Genomic DNA, 23,991 nt, shown 5'->3' with positions numbered 1-23,991 from the left:
CTGCGTCCGAAACCATACTCGAGGTGTGCCACCGAGGTAAAAGACTACGTTGGCGAGCATGATAGTAGGGTCCCACCGGTTATTGCGGCTGACGTGCTCGTACAGGCTGATCCTGTCATCGACGTCTTCCCTATTTTTGCACGAGATTACGCTTGGATCACGAGGAGCGGGGTAGCGATGTAGGTGGTCGAAGTGGCAGCAGGTGTCGGAGCGGGCGGAGTAGAGTTGTCGCCGCCGGAAGCCATGAAGGAAGGCTCGACCTACCGTCCATTGCGATGCTCCGTGACGAGGTACAGGAAACGTGCACCTCCGCCAGATAACGCTACGTAGGAAGACGCAGACAAAAAGCCATAAACAAGTATGTTTACAAGGGATTACGCTACACTTGGCCAAGAGGCAACAGCCTGCGCTAGCCTGTAATCGTCGTCGTCGTCTTTTCACTACTCGCCTCTTCGTCATTGTAAAGACTGTTCCATAGCAATATGCTCTGTAAAGCGCAATACGGTAAGCATCTCTGTTGTAAATAAAAGACCGAATAGTACAGATTCAGAACAGAGTTTCTTCTGTTTTCTGACTACGTGACGCACCTACATTTTACCGGTAGGGCCGTAAAGTATAGACTCATCATGGTATTTCGTTTTCTGCTTGTATGTTTGTTAGGAAATTTTAAAGTCTAATTTCATGATCCCGATTGTTTACAGTTGTGCATACTACACAGTCGTCTGCAAAAAGATGTCTTTGTATGGGTGATTGAATGCAAAATTGCATGTCATTGACGTAAAGAACGAATCAAATGGGTGCTAAAACCAAGCCGTGAGGTTCTCCTGAGTACGCGTCAAAGTAGTTTGAAACACTGTTGTTTATGCCAACACATATCTAAGATCTGTGACTAAAACTATGGTTCAGTCGTGAGTTCGGCAGGCACGATAATAAGATAATTTTTATCCCGCATCGAGTGTACCAGTCAGCACACTTGATGGAAAGTTTATGAAATCTTGGTTGCAATTTGTTCGTAATTTTTAATAGTTGCAACCACTGTCGCAATTTCTTTACTGGATGCTTGATGGAGTTCTCTGTGCAACGCACGGGATCAAACTGCTATCGACTTCACACCCTTTGGGGTCAGTGGAACTCATCGAAACCCAGTAAGAATGTTAGTCATCCTTAGTCTGAGTGAGTCGATTCATAATGCCTTTGACTTTGAATTTCTCACATATATGTATGAAAAGCGGCGTAATAGATGGCTTCCTGTATATGCAATCTTGGGTTATTCGGCGCGCCATGAATGTGCGATTGTGACAGATGTGATATAACGCACATATCAATATGTGGTCACCACGGTCGAATTATTTTCATGTCGCGACCTTATGCAGAGCAAGAAAAAAAAAGGCAACGCTGCAGCTGAGCCACCGAACAGGTCTATAGCATTTCGTAATGTACGCTCTCATGGCTCTGTTATTTAAGCACACGGTTGAGAAACATGGTCTGCGGGTAGCGTTGGTGTCGGAGAACACTCAGACAGAAAGGCAGCAGGACCTTGCAATTGTAAAAAACAAATTTCATTTATTTTACCGCACTCCGTTGGCGGGTCTACGGCTTCCAGGTGCACGACGAAAAGACGCTGGCTCAGTTGCACTTGTTAACACCTCTGAAGTCCTCGCAGATCCATTTTATGATGGTGAAAGCGTCGGGCCCGCACTTCTTCCTCACGTCCCCAAGGTGCACGTTGAAGAGCATCAACGCCGCTCGTTTGCGCACGGAGCCAAACCTCCTGCGGGCCGCGGTGTACTGCGTGAGAACGGCGATTGCTCGGTTAGGTGCAGCATTTGCCTCTAATGAGCACCGGCGCCATGGAACAGGCAGACATTAGATTTAGCGCCTACTCCAAAGGGGACTTCAGCTCGTTTTTTCCATGCTTTTGCCACGTTTACCTCGATTCGTAAAAGTCGTTAGTACTCAGCCATGGATGCTTACTCTTCCCGGGGTGTTGGTTACTATGCTGGAATCTCCACTGCTCCAGAAAATGAAACATTCATTACAAAACAGACCCGACTAAACGCCGCGCGTTCTCATTTAGTGCTCCTTTTAAATACAGTTGTAGTCCAGTCATCTTTTGCAAGAGCAATCTGCCTGTATACATTTGAGTGAGTCATCGTACTACCTCAACTGAGCACATTCGCTTGGCTCAGGCACAATCACAGTACGCAGAAGACTGTACGTAACGCTTAGTAACGTGATTATTGAACCGACACATTCATTCTTTCCTTTGAGAGTAAGTGCCTGCAGACCCTTTACTTGTTGCGTACGCCCACATGTAGTTCAGATATTAGAGGTTCAGATTAATGTGAGCGCGTTGCTGCTAAAAGCAAGTTAAGATACCATAGATATCTTGCAATACTTAAGCGGCGGTGTACTGAAAGATCAAGTAACCTTTGAAAATGACACTTCATTTGGAGATATAATGAAATACTAGGAAAAATATCGGTAAATGACACAAACACAATTACAGTGCGAACATCGTTCCACCTTGCCGAACGAGCTAAAACAATGAAAATGATGAGATGAAGCATGGGAGAAAAAGTTCAGGAGACAATTGAGTTCGGCGCCATCATTTAAATGCTGAAATATTCACCTGAGTTACCTGCGTCGGCTAATTGTCTCAGATTCCTACGTACCCCGGAAAATGGTTCCTTTGCCAGGAATAAACGTAATAATCGCATAACAATGCATTTTAATGACATTGCAAGAGATAATGAAGAATCAGCTTAAAGGCAACCTTCGTCATTCATAAGCCACCCGCTCTGGTCCCGTAGTGGCTCTGCGTTTGCGTGGATAAGCACGAGGGTACGCGATTCAATCTGGGCGGCGGAGGCCGCATTTACATGCCGCTTAAACGTAAGGATGGCCTTGTTACATGCACTGAGTGCACGTTAAAGCAGCACAGGTGGTTTAATGTAATCATCTGCACTTCACTACAGCGAGCCTTATAATCAATCGTGATTTCGGCACGTAAAACCCGGCAAAATTTCTAAGCTTCGACCCAAATGACTTTGTACGGGTGATGACGCTTGATAAGGTTTCATTAGACAATCTGCGCGTCATATAAAACCCGTATGGGGTGCACGCTTAATGATTAAATGTGGCAGCTCTCATACTCTATGAGGAGGGTGTCGAGCGCGGTGAGTCAATCGACGTTTTCACTTTCATTTCAATATTGGCTGAGTAGCTCGCATAGGCACCTAGCGTAGCGTCTTTTTTATAATTTATAAGTTGGAAAGCACGCACAAGTATGCATGCAGCATCGGGAATTGCATCATATGAAGTCGACCGTATGCTGGCAAAGTGCATACAGATAGAGTGTTATTTTTTTTTTCTCACAAGACTAATATTGCGGTAAGCCATGTTAAGAACGGTGATACCCTTGAAACTATAGGAGTAGGCAAGAAAAGGAAACCACAGAGGTAAAGCAATGATGCTTAGTTGGATCCATTCAACTATTTATGTTCTTGCTTAGGGAGGTATGGTGTGGAAGAAATTTAGAAGAATTCTGTACAGGTTTATTTTTCCTCGCTCAGGTAGTAGCCATAATCGTTTGAGCCTTTGTATGTCTGCTTTTCCCCATCGTTATGAAGCGTGAAAACAGATGTCTAGGTTCTTGCACATGCTTAAGTGTGCGATCTGCACATGACATTTCCTCATCAGAAACATTGGTTAAGCACAACGCTGGCCCACTGACCTTGTCCCGGACGCTGGTGTGGTACTCGGCAAAGGCAACGTGCCTGTTGGTGCTTGTAGTGAGAAATGTGCCATATATAAAATACGGCCTTCTTAGGAGCTGCTCATCTCTGTCAACATGTTTTCTTGTCGCGCAAATCTGCAACCAATATATAGGCTGTAAATATTCATCAATGGAAACGACAGTTGCTGTCTAATACGGAGCGCTCATTCTATTGACAGGTTACGCAGAAAAGATAACACAACTTCGCGTGTTATATGAAGTGCATGTGCAGCACGTGCCCCGATCTATAGTAGCCTGGAGCAATTTTTTAGGTAATTTTATACATATATCTGTCCAATAAAGGAGCGGTACAATATCGCTTTACTATGTGCAATAATTGTGTTCGAGGGAGGCTTTGAAGCGGCACTTTTTTTAAGGTCACGTAACGGAGCAATACGGAGTAAAATTTTCTTTTCGCCGTTACCTAATTCCCTAAATGACGTTGTAATAAATTATCTTAGCGAACGTCTCGAAACTGTGCAGCCTCTGTATGGGTGAAGTATGTGTGTTGCGTGTGCATTGCGTGAGTGTCAGAAGTTGGGAGGAACAATCGCACACTGAATGCAAGATGCAATGACACGCGCCTTGGATGGCCCCTCACAAATTTTGAGCCACCAGGCTTGTGTGGGCAGGGTTGTGGGTGAGGCGGAATGGAGCATGTGCTCGCGACGCAAATGCGAAGCGGTCCATCCTCTCCGCTACGAGAGAAAACAGCCAAGGAGAATCGCTCGTGAACGCTTGCCAGGGCTAAGGTAGTGAGGGTTTATGTAGGCCGTGAAGGTCACCTCCTGGCAGCAAAGCAACGCCGAATCTAAATTTATGCTGTGAATTATAAGTTAGAACCAATCTGAAAAATAGTTGAGGCAGAGCGGTTCCTAATCGGCGCTTCCGAACTAGCATTATATAACTAAAATTACCAATGGAACCACGTGAGAGGCCCCTGATTTTTTAAAACTACATCTTTAATATTTTATTTACTTATCGTTGGATTAGACATAGGCAAATATATGCTCATTTTGTGACATAATTATGGGACGAAGACGTACACACCTGTGACTGTAAAATGTCCCTGCAAAATTGTACACTCATCAAGCAATAACCGCCCAAGTTTCCGTAACAGAAACAAATACTCTCACGTAGTGTTTGACCTAGCACGTATGGTTACATTTATTTTTATTGATAAGGGATTTATACACTGCTTATTCAAAAACTGTTTATCCCCACATGTTCAGAAAATGTGTCGACAAACAGTAGCTCGCATCTAAGGATAATCCAAAATGTGTGCTGAAACAAACCATATTTCCTCAGATTAAGTTATTCGGAAACAGTTCGTCAACTCAGATGGTCAACTTCTTTGTGACTTTGTTCTATCATTGTCGACAGAATGTAGAATTGTTTTTAAAAAGTTTATATAGGAAAGCATAAGTCTTAAAGCTACAGAATGGGTATGTTAGTTAGCCATGTCAAGATAATGCAGGAAGTTTTGTTACACGGCTAGTGTTACACCAGTGTAATGCCCCGTGTGCAGCTAGGTTTTTTTACACTGATCTTTTGTTTTCTTTCGTGATGAGATACCACACTTCGCCTGAATATTTTTCAATCCTTACATTTCTCTGTCTGGTGCCGTCAACATTGTTTCAGCTTTGTTGCCACCCGTCTTCATGCGGTAACGTAGAAAGATGGGTGAGTAGGAAGTGATACATACTTAATAATCAGCGCGAAAATATCGAAAGACGCAAAGTTAGAAGAACACTGGTCGGCGTTCTTCTAATCTGCGTCTTCCGTTGTTTTCGCGCCAATAATTGCGTAACCCAGTTGAAAAACACAACAGGAAATTTAAGTCTGTCGTATTTTGGGACGTTGTTTCTGTAGTTCTGTTGCCTGTAGTTCTGTTGCCTGCAGTTCTATTGTCTGTAGTTCTGTTGTCTGTAGTGTGACGTCCTGCAGTAGATAGTTCTGTAGTTCTTCATGAATATTTAATTAAAAATTGACAGAGACCTCCTTAAAGCTATGTAAATTTCTTAGTACGATAAATAAAAAAATAAAAGTACAAAAAAATTTCATAATCGTCCCCATCGAGGACTCGAACTTGGGACCTCACGATTCCGAGCCTCGCATCTTACCACCGCAGCACTCCTACGTTTTTTCTTTATTGCCTGTTTGCAGCACAAACCAAGAACACATTCAAATGCTAAAACATGTCAACCACACTTTGGCTATCATTATATATTAGAATCGCTTCAGCTTGATCAGTTCATCAAGAATAGCCACCCACTCGGGAGGCTCACTCTGGGTACGATATATTTCCCGAATACACGCGACACTTTCGATGAAGTTTATTCTCGGCGGAAGGGTATCGACAGCCGAGTGTCGCACTGCCATTCTCGTTTTCCACAGACTGTGGAGGCCAAGGAGCATAAACATATCGTACGGAACTCCTCCTTCGTTATCGGTTCGCAAATATCGAATACCAAGAGGTGTAATCGGTAGTTCTTTTTTAAGTGTACGTTGTAAGACTTCCCAATGAAATATTGGATCCCAGCAATCGATGAAAACGTGTTCAATGGTCTCTGGCTTTTTACAAAGTAAGCAGTGTACTGTCCAGGGCACATATATTCCTTTTTCTTCTAACCATGTTTTTACGGGTAGCGTGTTTGTGTGTAGCTTAAAGAAAAGCGTTTTTTGAGAGGGTCTAACTGGCATTTTTTTCACCCGTTTCAGTACATCTTCTCCTTGGCCTCCCCAGTTTACAGACCTGTGTAATGGTATTGGCAACATTGTATAAACTAAGTCTTTATACAGTGTTTTTCTTCTCACAGAGCACAGATATTCCATGGAAAACCGCACACGCAACATACGAAGTGAATCAACCACTTCGCGCAGATATCCCCTAATACTTCCTCCCTTCACATCACTGGTCGTTACAACATATTGCGGCAGTGCTTTTCCCAAACGAACTTGAATTACTGTGCGTAGAAAATCACTTCTCTGATCCCCAAAAAAAGAAAACGCCACACAATTTGTCTGATAAACAAATGCGACAGACCTAGCCCACCACTTCGAGCTGAACGAAACAAATTGGTTCTGCTTATCCTTTCCCAACTGGAAGCCCATATGAATACGGCAAAAACACGATGCATTTTTTGCACACTTGAACGACACATTGATAACACTTGCTATATATACCACACTTTCGCTACTAAAAAGAGATTGCACACAGAAGCATGTCTAAACATTCACAAATCTCGGCCAAGCCAACCCTTTGACTTTTCCCTCATTCTATCAGCTTCATAGGACCAGTACTGTGCGGTATCACTATAGTGCTCGAGCGGCACACCCAAGTACTTAGTTGGCTTTGTTGACCACCGGATGTTTGCAAAGTGAGCCAAGATCCGCTATCACTCCACCGGCACCCGTGCCGAATCTCTAGAAGAGCAAAAGTGTTTTTACCATCGACAGGTACATCGTGGAGTGCTAGAACATCAGTATTGATGTACGATGTCCATATTAAATAAGAAATTCAGAAATAGACAACGGTGACTGTGGGGCTGTTACTGCTAATTTCGACAGTTGTATCTCGTTCTTTACACTTTTGAGCGCACACATAATTCGTGTGTTCAATGAAAAACAGCTGCATAAACATTCGTGGATGAGTGTTCTTTCTGACAGCATACTGGTTTCTCACCACAGCGCTGTATCAGAATAATGAGACCAGAGCGAAACAGCTTTTCACGCAACGTTGAGGAACAACCCAAGACTTTATTTCCGCTTCGCAAAAGCTTATGCAATATTTCTGGGAAAGTAACTAATGTGTCAGTGTAACGGCACATTTAAGTCCACAGGCCTGTGTGGCACATCTTACCAAATAAAGTAAAATGGATACGCAGCCATTCCCGCAGATGGTATGATTTTGATGAGGCTAGTATGGCGTTGCTAGTGCCTCGTCGTAAGGCACAATTATAACAATTGGCCACGTCGACGTTAACACCGGTGTCGGTGCTATCATCATTGCAGGCTGCAGATAAGCACGATTGAAAACCGTGCAAGAAAAAACTACAGTGTGCACCACCAATGCGAAACTGACATACAATTTTAAAGCGTCGCGATGGAACGCGCTTCTGTCGAGGCGTCAAAACTTATGTCGCTGCGACAAAAAGTAGCACATTTCTGTGTAGTCCCGACAGAGAGTTCCTGTTGCGACGTCAGAATCGCTGTTGCGAACAAAAGCTGTTGTTGCGACTTCATACACTCTTGTGGTCGTCGCCACAAGTGTTTCTGATGCGACGTCAGAATTGCTGTCGTAAAGTCAGTCGGTGTCACGACAGAAAGCTGTTGTAACTACAGAATTCTTGTCACGACAGAACGTTTTTTTTGCGACTTCAGAACTCTTCGTCATCGCGACAGAATCTTTCTCTTGCGACGGCAGAATTTGTCGTAACGTCAGAATCGCTAACACAATAGAAAGCTGTTGTGACTTCAGACCTCTTGTTGTCGTGGCCGAAAGTTTTTGTTGCGACTTCAGAACTCCTCGTCTTCGCGACAGAATCTTTCTATTGCGACGACAGAATTTCTGTCGGAATGTCAGAATCGCTGTCACGATAGAAAGCTGTTGTAACGACTTCAGAACTCTTGTTGACGTGACAGAACGTTTCTGTTGCGACTTCAGAACTCTTGGTCTTCGCGACAGAACGTTTCTGCTGCGACATCCGAATTTCTGTCGTAACGTCAGAAATGTCTGTCGCAACTCCAGAAACATCAGGAACTTCTGTCGTACAACAGAAATTTCTGTAGTCGCGACAGAAAATTCTGTAGTTGCGACAAGAATTCCTGTTGCCTTTTTCAACTGGGAAGCCATAATGTTAAGGATGGTGACATCCATAATAGTGCTAATAATGCACTAATAATGCTTATCGAATTAAAATCCCTATTGATTTTAATGCGATTAGCGTTATTAGTGTACTTCCGGCACTTTCCTTGCGTGCCTGCTTGCCTGCCTTGCCTTGCTTTGGCTTGCCTGCCTCTGTCCCTAACCGTTTTCCCTCCGACCTTGGCATGCTCTAGCGATTAGAGCATCGCTTTGCTGTAGTGAGTGACGTGGGCTCGAAACCAAACGAGCGGTTTTAGCTGATTCGCTTTAGCGATAAATTCCCGGAACAAATACTAAACGCTCAGAAGATATAGGTAGGTCTGTAAGCAACGAAAAGCTTTTCCCAAGTGCGAAATGTGATAACGATTTCCAAAATCATTTGTAGCAAATTATATGTATAATTAGGGACAGGTTGTCCATCTTTCCCGCCAACATGAGTCACTTGGCAACTCATGCTTTAATGCGTCAAGCGCCGGGTGGCTGGACCAATGCTGGACCAATGTGGCTGGACCAATGGCTGGACCAGCTTATGTCAATGGGTAAATGAGAGTGCGTATGTGCCACTCAACAATGAAGGTTTTTCATGCTAGCCTTGGCTTTTCCGCATGCGCCACCGGGTATATGCTGCTCCTAAGTGAACCTGTTTGACGCCAACTTGCTTCACTTGGTTTGTGCCACTGTATGTGTCGCTCTGAATGTGCTGACTTGGGCTGGTTGGGTTGTCTTCGTCCACAAATTAAAGCGGCACTTAACCATCTCTATGTCGATGAATGCGAAAGCATTGCGACCACTGCGTGGTACTTAGTCATTATGCAACAGCGGTGCAGGTTTGAAGCGCCTTAATTTTCTCTACCTCAATTACCCGTGCCTTAATTAACTTCGACCTAACACCAAAGATCGTGGGTACGACTCCCACGAGAGGTCGTGCGTTCGAGTGCCTAAATACCTATATCTTAATTACATCTGCCTTAATTATTATCGCCTTAACAAAACCAAAGGTTTTATTTAGGCACTACCAATTAAGCCACTACCCTTGGTGGCTTGACTGCCACCAAGGGTAGTGGCTCGAGTGCCATAATTAACACTATGTTTAGTAACTGTGCCTTGATTAACTTCTGCCTAATTAACACCAAAGGTCGACAGTTCGTAGCCTTTTCGTAGCGTCGCTTGGTCGCGCTGCCATTGTCGTATTTTTCGCCTCATCATCAGATACACGTTCACATCACAAAGTGGTGGAATCCATCTCACGATGATTGTTGACGGTAATGAGTTTAGCGTTGCATCAATATAGTGACACAACGCATTGCCGCCCGCGAAACGATTCACTTCACTTCACATCGTTTTATTACCCTAAAGACCCCGGTTAGGGGGCATTACATAAGGGGTGGGCTTACAAATAAAGGTTACAGAGAGTGATCTTCATGACAAGCAAATGCAGTTAAGTTGTCCGCAAAAGTTGATAATTTATCTATGAAGCGTGTACTGAAGCGGAATGCCTATTTCGTGCTTGCCTAAGGACACTCGGCGCCATCTAGCGTCGTCACCGCAAAAGCCTGTGAGTGACGTCCGAAATGCGTGGCATGCCGGGGCATGCGAACGATGGCAAACGCGTCATGCACGAACCAGGCTCCTCTGTCGCGCTTCTTTCTCGACACGCTTCACCATCTGGTGGCCTAGCCTAGAAGTTCTCGCATGGCCTACAAGACGAGCTGGCCGGTGCCTGCTAACGATGAGAATTGTTCCCTCAATGGCCGCACATACTGCAGCACTTACTCAGTGACCCGAATTCGCGAGAGGTCAATTGAAGGTCGCCATATGGCTAGTTAATTCATGGCGCAGCCTACAACTGCTTCGGGTGGCTATCCTTGAGGAACCTTTGTGACGTCGGATAGATTCCGCTCAGCATCGTAATAAATTTACGGGATCTGTTTCGTCATTGTAGAGCGGGGTACAATCCCAGTCGCAGCAACTTAGTAACAGACGTTTGCGCCAAAGGGGAGAGTGTCCCTCTTCAACTATTGCATACGCAGTAACTTAAGTTGGCACCAAACAGGTTCAATAAAAATGAGCGTGACCCTGTTGCGCATACGCTATCGGCGTCAAAGAGTAGAGGCTTTTAGCCGGTCCGCTATTTCGGTAAATGGGAGCGGTTTGGGTGGATTGCCGGATTTGCGTGGGCGTGGCTGGATCGCTGCAGCCGCCTGGTAGCGTAGAGTTCAAGCAGACAGACACAGAGCTAAAACTGCAGTAACCCACTATATCCTGCTTCGCAAGTGGTGCAAATTTTTGGCAGTGACGCAATTGTGAACACGATTACGCCACTGTAGAATATTTACACCAGGAGCTAAGCAGAGTACAGTATTTAGCTCTGTGTTTGTGTGGTTGAGCTTTGCACCACCAGCTAGCGCCACCAATCCTGCCGCTCACGTTTACGCCCCCGCTAAACCGGCAAACCACCCGCATTTGCCGGAATACCGGACACGCTAAAGGTCTCCAGTTTCTTCGAATAGCGGTGCTTATTCCGTCTCGCATCTACGGTGACTCATGTCGGCGTGAAAAAAAGTTCGTTGAAGAGCAGCTAGTATGTGCACTCTGGCACATGTCCCGTGGCCAATGCTTGTCCAATGGCTCGTTAAGAACGCCGTTCTCTCAGATTGGTAGCCCAATAAGCTATCTGGTTTACAATGGACTACAGAGAAAATCAGCTCGCCGGAAGAATGGCTAGCGACATACATACACACATACATACATACATACATACATACATACATACATACATACATACATACATACATACATACATACATACATACATACATACATACATACATACATACATACATACATACATACATACATACATACATACATACATAATGGTACACACACAGATGGGTAGATAGACAGTTATGCCGCGCAAAGTATGTGAACTACCCTCACAATCCTAATCACATTAATCAAGCGTGTCGCTGCAAGCGATGCGTGACAAACCAATCGGTACAGCGCCTATTATGAGAATGCACGTTTGTTAACAAATACAATGGATGAGGTCAGTGACAGCCGCAGCAAGCTACAATAGCTGCCAAGAGCGCATGACACCAGCTCGAGTAAACAGTGGCCGCGCATCAATCAACTCACTGCACGAAGGAACCTCGTGAGTGTCTGACACTTCTACTACATTGTCACAATTCCCATGGTTGGGCCACATTCATATTACCTTCCTAGTCCGCCAGAGAAAAGACGGGGAATGCAGGAGATGGAAATTCAAGACGATGAGCAAATCGTGAACAAGGGGAATGTAGGAGCCAACGTTTCGAAAAGTGGACTTGTCTTCTTCAAGGCGATGTATGCTTTCCTCGCCACAGTATATATAGGTGGGGTTCTTCTAAAGAAAGAGGATGTGAGGTGGGAGGATGCGGTAACGAGAGAAAACGTGTTAGCGTGTCGAATTGAGAGTAAAGGAATGCTGTGTACAAGGTCGAAACCAGCCCCCCTCCCCCCCCAACCCACCCCGGTCTGTCAACGCACGCGCGTTAGCCGGCGTGTCAAGGACGTCTGACACGCCGGCTGCCAAAAAAAAGAAGGAAAAGGAAAGGAAAGGGAAAAACCCCAACTTCAGATTACAGCAATATTGTGATAAGCACAATAGCGGAGCTCCTGTCCAGGCAACTAATCACGCAGTCTGAATATCACTTCATGATGCCCAAGAACAAAACAGCAGGCCGTTTTTATCTTCTTCCTAAAATACATAAAATTCCGGTGGAAGAAATATTTACAGCAGAAGTCCCAGGTCGGCCTATTGTGGCTAATAACAACACACCTACTGAGTCACTATCTAAATTCTTAAATCACCACTTGTCAAACATACCCACCATGCTCCCATCTTTCGTTCAAGACACGCCACACTTCCTTCGATTTATCGACGCCATCAACGCCAACCAAATCCTTTCCGACCGCGCTATTCTAGTCACTTTCGATGTTTCTTCCCTTTACACCAACATTCCCACGAGTGAAGGAATTGAAGCCGTTTCTAGATACCTCGCAATCGATCCCCAAGCGTACGATCCTGAAGTTTACTTATCGCTCCTTAGGTTAGTTCTCACGCTCAACTATTTCGAATTCAGTTCTATACACAACCTGCAAATTTTCAGCACTAGCATGGGTACGCCATTCGCTCCCACGTATGCGAACATTTTCATGGGACAGCTTGAAGCAGACCTGCTGAAATACTACCCTTTAAAACCCCACACCTATCGTCGTTACATTGACGACATATTTATACTATGGGAACACGGTCCAAGCGCCTTAACCGACCTAATTAGCCATTTCAATCACTTTCACCCGAGTAATAAATTTACTGCTCACCACTCTCCTAGTCAGATCAACTTCCTGGACAGGACAGTCTACGTAGAAAACGGAAAAGTGAGAACGACAATTTACCGGAAGCCTACAGATAGCCAGCAATATTTAGACTACAACAGTCATCACCCGCGACACTGCAAGCAAGGAATTTTTGTTGGACAAGCGAAACGAATAGGAAGAATCTGCAGCGAAGACCACGATTATATCCACCACCTAAATGACCTTAAATCAATGCTAGCAGAAAGGAACTATCCCCAAGTTGCTCTCGATACAGCTTATGATGCTGCGTCAAGATTAGAGAGACAGTCGGAATTGGCGAAGAGACAGCCCACAGTGGAATTTGAAAGACAACCGGCCTTTATAACAACATATTCTAATGCACACCCAAACATAAACAACATCCTAAGAAAATACCACCCAATATTATCAAGTAACGAGCATCTGCGAAAAGCGTTCCAGGATGTACCCAGGGTTACCTATCGCCGAAACAAGAACTTTAAGGACATGTTAGTGCACGCAAAAGTCAGCCAACAGCATTCCCCCGTAATAAAAGCATGTTGTCGCCCTAGGTGCAAAACCTGCAGGCACCTTCAAAGCGACATTAAAATTAAAAGCACCGCAAACAGTTATGCACATGAAGTCAAATCTAGCTTCACTTGTACAAGTTTGGATGTGATTTATATGCTTGAATGTTCCTTCCGTAAGAAACAATATATCGGTGAAACAGGACAATCAATGAACGTCAGAATAAACGGACATTGCGCGGACACAGCTAAAAAGTTTCCCAAAGCCGTCGCCGAGCATTTGAACCAACCAAGTTATAACTTTGATGAACTTAAACGCTACATCTTAGAGTCAAATTTCCGTTCTGAACGAGAAAGAAAATACAGAGAATCATACCTTTTCCATAAGTTCAAGACATTGCAACCAATAGGCATAAATGTTTCAAAGGGAGCTTTAGAATCTATTCGCTATGCTAAACATCAAGCTATAGGCAACAACGCTTACTTTGATTTCTTGACGTATCCACCCCCCCTTTTTTTTCTTTCTTTTTCCTTTCCTTTTTTTGTTAGCCGGCGTGTCAGACGCCCTTGGCACGCCGCCTAACGCCCGTGTGTTGACAGACAGGGGTGGTTTTGACCTTGTACACAGCGTTCCTTTACTCTCAGTTCGACAGGCTAACACATTTTCCCTCGTTTCCGCATTCTCCCGCCTCACTCCCTCTCCCCTTTAGAAGAACACCACCTATATATACTGTGGCGAGGAAAGCATACGTCACCTTGAAGAAGACAAGTCCACTTGTCGAAACGTTGGCTCCAGCAATCACCTTGTTCACGTTTTGCCCATCGTCAGAGAATCAATACGAAATTCATGTTCCCGTGTTCATATAACGTATACCACAAGCCACGTATGCACGGATTTTTTGTATTACTGAAACACCTCTAACCTCTGGAAGAAAACCAGTCACAATTTGTGGCCGAATGGAACGAGTTACGGTGTCGTGTGTGGTAGTTCTGACAAGTGCAAGAAAACCAAGCTCGACTACTTCCACCACAACACCTCGTTCTCTGTGTCTCAATGAAACCAGTAGAACAGAATGTTACGCAGAGTTATTACTTTGCACCTGGTATGGGCAGTGAGCACAGTTCGCGGGTGAGTTTCGTCCAATAATATCTCTAAGCGCTAACACACCGCAGGTGCAGGCAAGGGCCTTGGCCAAGCGCTTCATGCATTGCCTTTATTATACCGCTATATGCCTGTTGATACCGATGGATGCATGCAGGTGCTTACGTGGACGGCACTTCAGCGGCCGCCAGCCAAATGAAGAATTACACGTTCTTCCCGCGAATTTATTTTATTTCAAAATGTTATTTGTCAGGTTAAACAGCATTTGTTGTTTGCGTCTCGGTGGTGCATACGTACCGTAGTGACTTGCCTGCAAAGAACCGTCCCTGTGAACGCACGTAACATGGAGGAGGGATACACTTTAGCGGTCACCAAAAAGCGGCGGTCTTTGTGGTGGACCACTTCTCGCCAGGCCTCACAATATGTTATCTGTGAGGCGACGGTGATCGTCGTCTTCTTCATTATTTAAGTTCTTTTCTTCTCTTTAAGCCAGCTGATTGCCTGTGTTCACCCGCTGTGAAAGGGCTTGCTATTCCTACGTCGTCATCATCATCATCGGAAGCGCAGGGAAATGATCCCGGCTTCGTACCAGCCACATATACGACGCCTTTCGCCGATGGCAGTGCGGTCTTTCTCTGCACAGCTTCAATGTTAGTCTCTTTTGACGTGAACACGCATCGTGAGATGGGGTCACCCCAAATTTTTCGCCAGAAATACTCCAGGCGTCTTTGCTATTTCGCAATGTTTGGAACGTACAAAATATCTGTATTCAATTTATTATTTCAAGACTGTTTTTCTCGACTTTTTGTATTTTCTTCTAATACTTAGCAATTCGAACACCCGTACTTAGGACACTTAAGGCGGAGAACATTGATTTATTTTACTCCTCACATTGACATAGAGTGATAATGTGCTAATAGGACTAACAAAACTCAGATTTGAAGTAGATATTTATATGCATCTTTTGAGTACAATCTGTTACATTAATCACTTTTTTTTTCATACTGCGATATATTCATGTGCTGTAGAGTAGCACAGTTATAAAATTATTATGAAATTTTATTATGTTTATAGCTAGAGTAAAAATATTTATTACCTAAATCCAAAACTTTTCCATTAAGTAAATAAAATTATAGTGCTATACAAGAGTGCAATTTCATTCATCCACAATTGCGATAATAAATGAACTAATACTGCAAGAATACGGTCTTCATTTCCTTTTTTGGCTTAATAGACCACGCGTCGAAAAAGCCGACTCCTTGCAGCAACTGCATTAACATCACGGATTTTAAATTGTTACGTTGTACTATGAGCACACCGTAAAGTTGATGTTCGTCACTGTGATTGTTTCTCGGTGACTGATCGGTGCCCTGCTTGGAATATTATACAGTAACATAAATACCTTAAGGGCAACTAAAAGCCGCTTCGAGTTTTCAAATGGATTTTAGTCGCCTTCGAAGAGAATACGAAACGGAAATGTCATGCAATACGAAGCTTATACCTATCTCAAGGGACACGTTGCAAATATCGCATCAAGCCGGGTTAGTACGGGACACAGCGGAAACATTAAATATATTACGTTTACCACAGTGAAACACAAAGCGAGAAAAAGCGAGACATTGAATGCATGTGGGGGTCTTGTTGTCGTTACACAACTTGACGATGTCTGCTCTTGACTAAGCATATGTTTTTGAATATAGATTGCGTTCCACCTCTAAAGAATTTGAGCAAAATGTGAAGGTTTGACTGGCTAGTCAACTAACTCCGCGATACTACACAAGAATCAGTGAAGGTGTTCACGAACCAAATCAGGTCGGTTCTTTTTACACCAGACATCTTCACTTTCGCGTCAACTGAAAGTGAAACATTGAATTCACATTGTAGGTACGCAATATTTTTTTCCTCACTATTTATCCTATTGTGTATTTGTATGAACGAATTTTCCACTGTTCTAACGGCATCGCCTGGCACTGCAGCATCGCCCAGAAAGGACGAAATTTAGAGCAAGGTAAGCTTACCACATCGCGACTCGTCATGCCGAAGTTGGTGCACTCGGCGTAAGCGCTGCTATTCAAGTTGCGGGCGTCCTTTTTGAGGACGTAGATCAGGGCCCCCATTTCGAACGACAGGCCCACCAATATATTGTTGTTGATGTACCTCGTCGTGTTGGAGCTCACGAGATGCCAATGGCTCCTCTGCACGAGAATACGTACAAGGTCTGAAGGACAGAGATGGGCCACAAATGTCTATAATATGCGATACTGAAGTGAAAGAATGATTCAAACATAAAAAAATCGTAATGAAAACCGACATAGTCGGACCTCGTTAAAGTAACGCGCGATGTAGTAAACATGCCTTTACAATAAACAGCATTGCCGGGAGTTGCATATGTCCAAACGCGGACGGCCAAAAATACGATACCAAAATAAACGAAAACCCCAGAATATTAGCCAAAATAAACGCTGGCCCCGCTTGCAACGACAGAAAGTGGAGCTAGTTGGTGAGGATTCATTATGCAAAACAAGAGGTGAAGCGCGCAGACAGGACACAAGAGTAGAGAACTGGACATCACGAGCCCCGCCTGGGCGGTGCTTTTTGTCGGAAGAACCTTCAGTCTCGGAACAATCCCTATTCTAATATCTGAGCTGTGCTTGTGAGAGGACTATTCACTATTGCCGAATCACCTGCCGAACTATCACCAATTCGCAAATATCCGCGTCACCGTTGTCGCAACCTTTGATTTGTGGTAAGCTCTGATACAATTTCAGCAACAACATTGCTTACACAGCAAATCAATCGATGATCCTAGCGTTTTGCAGCCGGCTAATGACTCACTTAGCTTTGTGAGAGACGACTAGAAGTATACTCGCGTACAACATTTTGTGGCTAAGAAAGTAAAACTACGGAGGCAAAGCGCGCACAGGTTTTGCCTTCATGGCCACACAAAGTTGTGCGCGAGTATAGTGAGCATTGTGCCCATCCCAGAACCAATAACGCCTGTTCTGAAACCGGAAAACAAAACCCTAGACATGAAACATACAAAAAAACGGGGGCTTCGTTCGTGTAAGAAATACAAAATATGGACAAAAAAAAAACAAGCTTATACAAGCATTTTTAGACAGTGAGCTAGCACATAGAAGAATACGACCATCGAAATGCAAAGCACAGCGGCAGTACTCCATGGTCTTGCGCTGTGCGCAGCTATAAAATATCCGCGGGTTTTTTATACCTGCCTTACGTTTCTCATTTCTTTGGTGTGTGGGAATATATTTGCAATGATGAGCGGTAATCAATTTCAAATTTCAGTCGTCAACATCTTTGTAATACTGAAATATCCAGCAAATCCCGTAGACTGTAAGAATGGATGATGGGCTGGTATTGGTTAATGGCAGCAAGGGAAGCTACAGCCCCCTAGGGCCCACACAATTAATAGTTGAGCACGTATTGGTGAAACAAAGACTTAAAATATATTTTAAAAAATAAATATCCGTCATGTAACGTCCCACAGCAAACGTATGAGGCGATCCATAAGAAAATGTGTTTCGAAAAAATTATTACCTAAGTAAAAGATACTATGTACACTCATTTGCGTTTAGCTACTTCGGCGTTGGGGCTTCAAAAAGCATATACAGGAAGGAATTTCAGGAAGCCCGACGCACTAAACATATTAACGCCCTTATGGGAGTTAAAAGGCGTGTGTTCTCCATCTACACTTAGGTCTACACCTTTTTAGCAGCCTTTTCGGCCATAACACCCTATCATAAAGGTGTACACCACACAAAATATGTGACTTGGCTCGAAGAAGGGTGTTAAATTGATGACTGAAGGGTGTTCTGGGTAAATCTGGGTACCGTGTACATGTCCGCGCATTGAGCAATGTAAGTATGTATTGCATTTTTAATGCGAAAGCATTTTATGTCCTTTCAGGCAGAAAAGCTGGCGTTCTCCGCAACAACAATGCATACGAGATCCTGCTCATGCCAATCTTGCCATTTCCCTTGAAAGCATTCAAAAAGCATTCCGAACCGCGCCACCTGTTTTATTATCTCAAATTACTCACATCATTATAGTTTCACGTACGTGAAAAGAACACTAGGTCTACCTGACCGTTGGTTACGTCGTAGATGCTATCTTCTGGGTCTTTTTCATATAATATGCTACTTTAACCCTACTCTTACAGAAAATATTTTCACCACACCAAGTTATATATCGTCTCACATCGACCGCCAACACGATATTGATGTGCCATTGTTCCTTTTTGCCAAGAACAGCCACTGAATAGAACTGCCTTCCCGCCTCTACAGTATCAATTTTTGACACCACTAATTCAACATCGCCGTTGAGTGTCTTACAGTTTGACTTTCTATTCTTGCCCTGCATTGCAAATATTGTATATTTTCGCCACTTCTTTCTTTTGTGCCTACTATGCCTTGAAATTATATAGAACAAATAAATAAAATAGGACGTCATCAGCGTCTTGTATGACGTCAGTTGTGATAAAGAAGGTAGTAAATAGAACAACGTTATTTATGAGCAATTATGGGTAAATAATGCGAAATAATATGAATTAGGGTGGGATAAATTGGACTAAGGTTCGTACAAAAAATAGCAAGGTGGATTACGGCAGATTAAGGTAGAATTGTGAAGGACACGTGACAATGTATGTACTAACCTACCACGGTCATGCGATAATTGCAAATGTACAACCGTCAAGTGATTAAGTTTTCGCATTCGTAAGTGATTGTCAATTATTTTTCTAGGATTGTGATGTTACTGGCATTACGACCACTCCAAAATGTATCACGGAGAAAAAGTACGCACTTTCATTTACAATTATCGGGCTATTGTGTGCTCACAGTAATGTTATCATACAATTGAACACTTCTAAGACAAACAGCGGTAGCAGAATGAAAACACGTGAGCAACTTGCACAAGGCTGCACAAATACGTAGATGCCCTTAATAGCCCAACAAAACGTGGCAAAATTAAAAAAGCTGTCTGTATAAATTGCCGAAAAACAGGGACATGCTGTTAGACGAGCCTCTGCTGTACAATGACATCAACCTACAATTTGCTTGGTGAAGCCAAAAAGCAGACATTCATAGCGGCGAGATCATGCGGCAAGTTCTCAAACCCTTATATCCATGTACCTTGCCTAAGTTATTCAGAGTTTTACTAACCTACTGATGTGCTTTCTAAGCGAATCCTCGGACACAGTTTGTAAGGCTCAACCTGTATATTAGGGGCAGGTGTCGTCAAAGCTGTAATTGCTTATCCACAGCATACGCTCTTACAAACGAAGTCTTCAGTCACCTCATGAATGCTTGCACTTCGCCGTAACACGACCAAGATGTGAGCGCCTTTATCGAGCCACAATCTCGTTTAAACTACGCTGTGACCTCGCAAGGTTGCTTGGTTCGGACGCTGCGAGTAATCTAATCGCACCAGCAAAAAAGCGCCGATCGTGTCCCTCACGCTCACGATTTGTGTGCTGTACCCATAGTGATGCGGCACAGACAGCGCCCCCCAAAAAATGCTCGGCACGAAACCTAGTAGCAAATACCGGCTCACCGCCCTAGTTAGCGACCACAACGAAACAGCAGCAAGCAGGCGGCCATGCGAGCAAGGAAACCTGTCAGAATAAACGGGCAGCATCAGATGTTCTTTTCTTAAGAATTCGACTGACTTGGGAGCAGCGCAATCTACGTGGCCGCCCCCTGCCCAATGAAAAGCAACCGAAAGGGACGCGACCACGCTGTAGCGTCACGGACATGGAGGAAGTCACGGACAACTAGGCGCGCGGAAGCACGGGAAGGCGGAAGCTGTGCCATCAGTGCATTCGCTGCTTGCGGAAACACCCGTGTACTTAGATTTAGGTGCACGTTAAAGAACCCCAGGTGGTAGGAATTTCGGGAGTCCTCCACTACGGCGTGCTTCATAATAAGAAAGTAGTTTTGGCACGTAAAACCCCATATCTTTTTACTGTACTCTTGCTACATGAAATCTATTGTCTCTATTTCGCCTGTGTTCGCGTCTCGCGCTGTGCAAAATAATTTTAAACGTGTAATTAGTTATGTGCGCAATGTAGAAAAAGATATGGCCCGTGCTTTGTGTATTACTCGTGCCCCACTTCAAAGCAAAGCGTTCGATCGCACTGGAAGATGACAAGAGCAGTTGCAACGTGCCCGGTGTCGGCGGTCGATAGCACTGCCATACTGGAAATTTTCAAGCAAGTGCCCGTTTATTTGGTATTTGTTTCGTGGGTAACGTGTTTTTGTTCGCTCTAGAAGCATCTTACTGGCATCTCGTAGCATAATTCACTCATGTAAGGGCAAGAGTAGCTGCGCTTGTATTAGGGCCCGTTAACTACCTCTATTGCGCCCCGTGTGACAAGTGTTAGTGAAACCTACATCGGGCCTGGTGCGCCTGCATAGTTCCGCTTTGTTTCTCAGCGCTTGAACGTTCATGGATGTGATTCTCTTGTACGTTCAGTGTGGCTTGTTGTAATACGGTTATTCGTACTTAAGTGAAATGTGGTCGGCCATTTTTCTGTCGCGTAGAAAAAGGACGACTGGCTTTGCCACCTTTCGAAAGAACCGGCGCGGTATTGTTTCTCCCTGACGCGGTCGCGTGCAGCTGTTGGTGCTTGCCGGACGCCTTCAGTATGTTTTCGGCTCGCTTTGTGTGTGTGTGTGTGCGCGCGCTCGGCTCCCCTTGTGTGTGTGTGTGAGAGAGAGAGCGAGAGCACGCGCGGACATGCCGGTTTGTATGTGTCGGCGTGTTTGCGTGTGTCTAGTGCGTACTACGTGTTTTGTGAGCGTGTTTGTGTATGCGTGCGTGTGCGCGCATGTTTCTGTGTATGTCGTGTGTGTGCGTGCACCTGTTAGCGTGTCTGTCTGCATGTAAGCGTGTCTGTTTGTGTTTATCAATGTGCGCGTGCGCGCTTTTGTGTCTGCCCTTCGAGAGTGCATATATTTGTGTGTGCGTGCGAGTGCGTTTTGATTACGTGCGTGCGTATGTACTGCGTAAGGTCGGTAGAGTTTTACTCGCAATAAAACTCTTCATATTTGGTGCAGCGAGTGCTCCCGCCTGAAAGCCGAGTTTAGTTTCAAGCCACCCTGGACAACTGTTGTATGAGGCACCGCTTCTCGGGAGGACAACTGGGAAGGCGTCAGGTATACGCTTCCTCCTTTTTTCCTCCCATGCCCTGATGAATCGATATCTCTGATTGTTATTGTGAAAGCAACTTTACATCTAGAGCATAAATAAATGATTAAGGAATCTGGTAGTGTGTTTCGCCATTACACTAATTCTGATCTTAAAGACGTGAGTTTCCCATTAGGCCACATTTCCGTTGATGCAGACAACCGCTGAAATTGTGAATAACAGGTTATTCGAGACGTCCTACGTATATAGCAATTCTCTTCAGGAGCTTTAATGAATTTTGAAAATTTGAAGTGTTGTGCTTTAGAGGTATCATATACAAGCTTTAGGTCTCAGCGTGTAGTTTGCATGCCCTTCGAGAGCTGTCGCCTATAGCCCTATTGAAATTCGTAACTACGGTTTGGAGCACTGTGGAAACTAAAAGGCTTGTGTTGCCTCTCGAGAAAGTGTCTGAGCTGGAAGTGTAGATTGACGAGTTTAGGGTTGGTCACACAAAGGCTTTTTTATGCCTTAGCAGTAGGAGTGTCAAATGATAAAAAGTGCAGTGTGTCAAGCGTGGAAAGCTGCTCATGTGGTAGAGGCTTGTGTGTGTGGTATGTGTGTGTGTGTGTGTGTGTGTGTGTGTTGTGTGGGTGCGCGCGCGTGCCAGCGCGCGTGAGTGTGAATTAGCGCCTCACAAGGGAGTATATGTGTGAGTGAGCTACTTCGTTGCTGGTGCCATTTGCCAAGATTTGGCAAGAAAACACAACAATCAATATAACTTGATATAATAAACTATGCAAAGCATGCTGGCACAGTAGCGACAGCCGCATATGAGTATACAAACATACAGCTGCGTGACAATCTTAATGTAGGACTGCAACATCTGTAAGGAGGCTAGCTTCTTTTTCTATAAGCAGCACAAAATCCATATTTTGGGCTTTTCTTGTGCAAACCAAAACGAGGCTCATTGCCAGTGATGTTCTCTTTTGTTGTAATAGCATTTGGTTATCTTGAAATTAGAGCGTCATATCTCGCAGGTCATGCAGATGATAGCAGCAGTTTCACAATGCCCAGCCTTGGTGCCCTCCATCAAGAGCAAGCAGCTTGCGTTTACCTTCAGACAGATGGTTGATTTCTTCTTAGAAGCAGTTGGGAAGACATTATAGGTAGATATAGGTGTGTAGTGTAATATAATATGCCAAGTTATAATTTAAAGGTGAGGTTCCTTGGCGGCCTAAGCTCAATATCATGTGCAGTTGTGTGGTTTTAAATATTGCCGGTGGTACAGTGCATACTGCAAGTATGACTGCAGATCGAAAGTATCACTTGCATTTTCTTGATGGCCTTTCATAATGAGGATTTTTTTGTGGAAGAATATTCACAGAATGCGGCATCGCAGCGTCATATTCTTTATTCAGTGCTAATTTCGCATGACCTTCCTGCTACCAATTTAATTGAAGGAAAGGAATATTTCTTTACTCTCTGCAATGAGTTTTTTATTTGCCCATTGCATTGCACTCTTCTACCTTTAATTTATTCCCATTTCATTCACAAGCCTTTAAAATCGAGCTGTTTTTATTTTGAGTACAATATCAAAATCAAAATGCGCCGGATTGCAATCTAGACTGCAAGGGATTTGAAGAAATTACAAGAAACCAGGACCTCCAGTGGGCGTTACAAAACATTTCCGCAGACAATGCACCTATTGCTTGTGCTGAGCTAGCTGTTCATGAAAATTGCAAGCATATTTCGTTTCACAGAGTTTTGCGGGGTATAGCAGGCCTATCATTGTTTCTAAGGACAATCTTTCCTCATTTGCATCATCAAAATCTGTCTCATGCTTAGTTTTGGAAGAAGTCTTGAAAAATGAATGTTTCATAATTTTTAAACTGCACAAAGTATTGGTGGGGCTTGACAGTTTTCAGACAACTTGACCATGTTGAACCTAGCCATTACAAACGAGAAAAAAAAAAGACATGCACAGGAACGCCCATTTAATCAGATCCAATGCTTGTGGTCATTTTCCATGTGGCAAAATGTACTTTTAGGCGAGAGAGGGTGGGTAGCCAATTTACAATGCGACTCAAGCGGGTTGTGTCAACACAGGATCAGAAATGGTTGTGGCTCTGAGGGTCATTGAATATTTGAACGCTTATAAACAACACCCCCCCCCCCCTTGAGGAGTAACCATGCAGTATGTTTCGGGCGGTAA

At 44.1% G+C, this 23,991-nt stretch overlaps 1 protein-coding gene across 1 annotated transcript in view; it reads right to left on the bottom strand.

Annotated features, from left to right (window-relative positions):
• Positions 1-1,577: 1,577 nt before the first annotated feature.
• LOC135918265 (uncharacterized) overlaps positions 1,578-23,991 on the bottom strand; it is a 168,747-nt gene continuing 146,333 nt past the window's right edge. The window contains exons 9-11 of the mRNA XM_070533557.1: positions 16,652-16,828; positions 3,737-3,874; positions 1,578-1,788 (exon numbers count right to left, since the gene is read on the bottom strand). Of these exons, the coding sequence (XP_070389658.1) occupies positions 1,627-1,788; positions 3,737-3,874; positions 16,652-16,828 (477 nt within the window). The 3' untranslated portion in view covers positions 1,578-1,626. The remainder of the gene's footprint in view (positions 1,789-3,736; positions 3,875-16,651; positions 16,829-23,991) is intronic.

The sequence above is a fragment of the Dermacentor albipictus genome, chromosome 2 (assembly GCF_038994185.2).
Source record: "Dermacentor albipictus isolate Rhodes 1998 colony chromosome 2, USDA_Dalb.pri_finalv2, whole genome shotgun sequence".
NCBI lineage: Eukaryota > Metazoa > Arthropoda > Arachnida > Ixodida > Ixodidae > Dermacentor > Dermacentor albipictus.
Note: the sequence above shows the minus strand (reverse complement) of the source record. Positions and strands in the feature narration are given on the sequence as shown.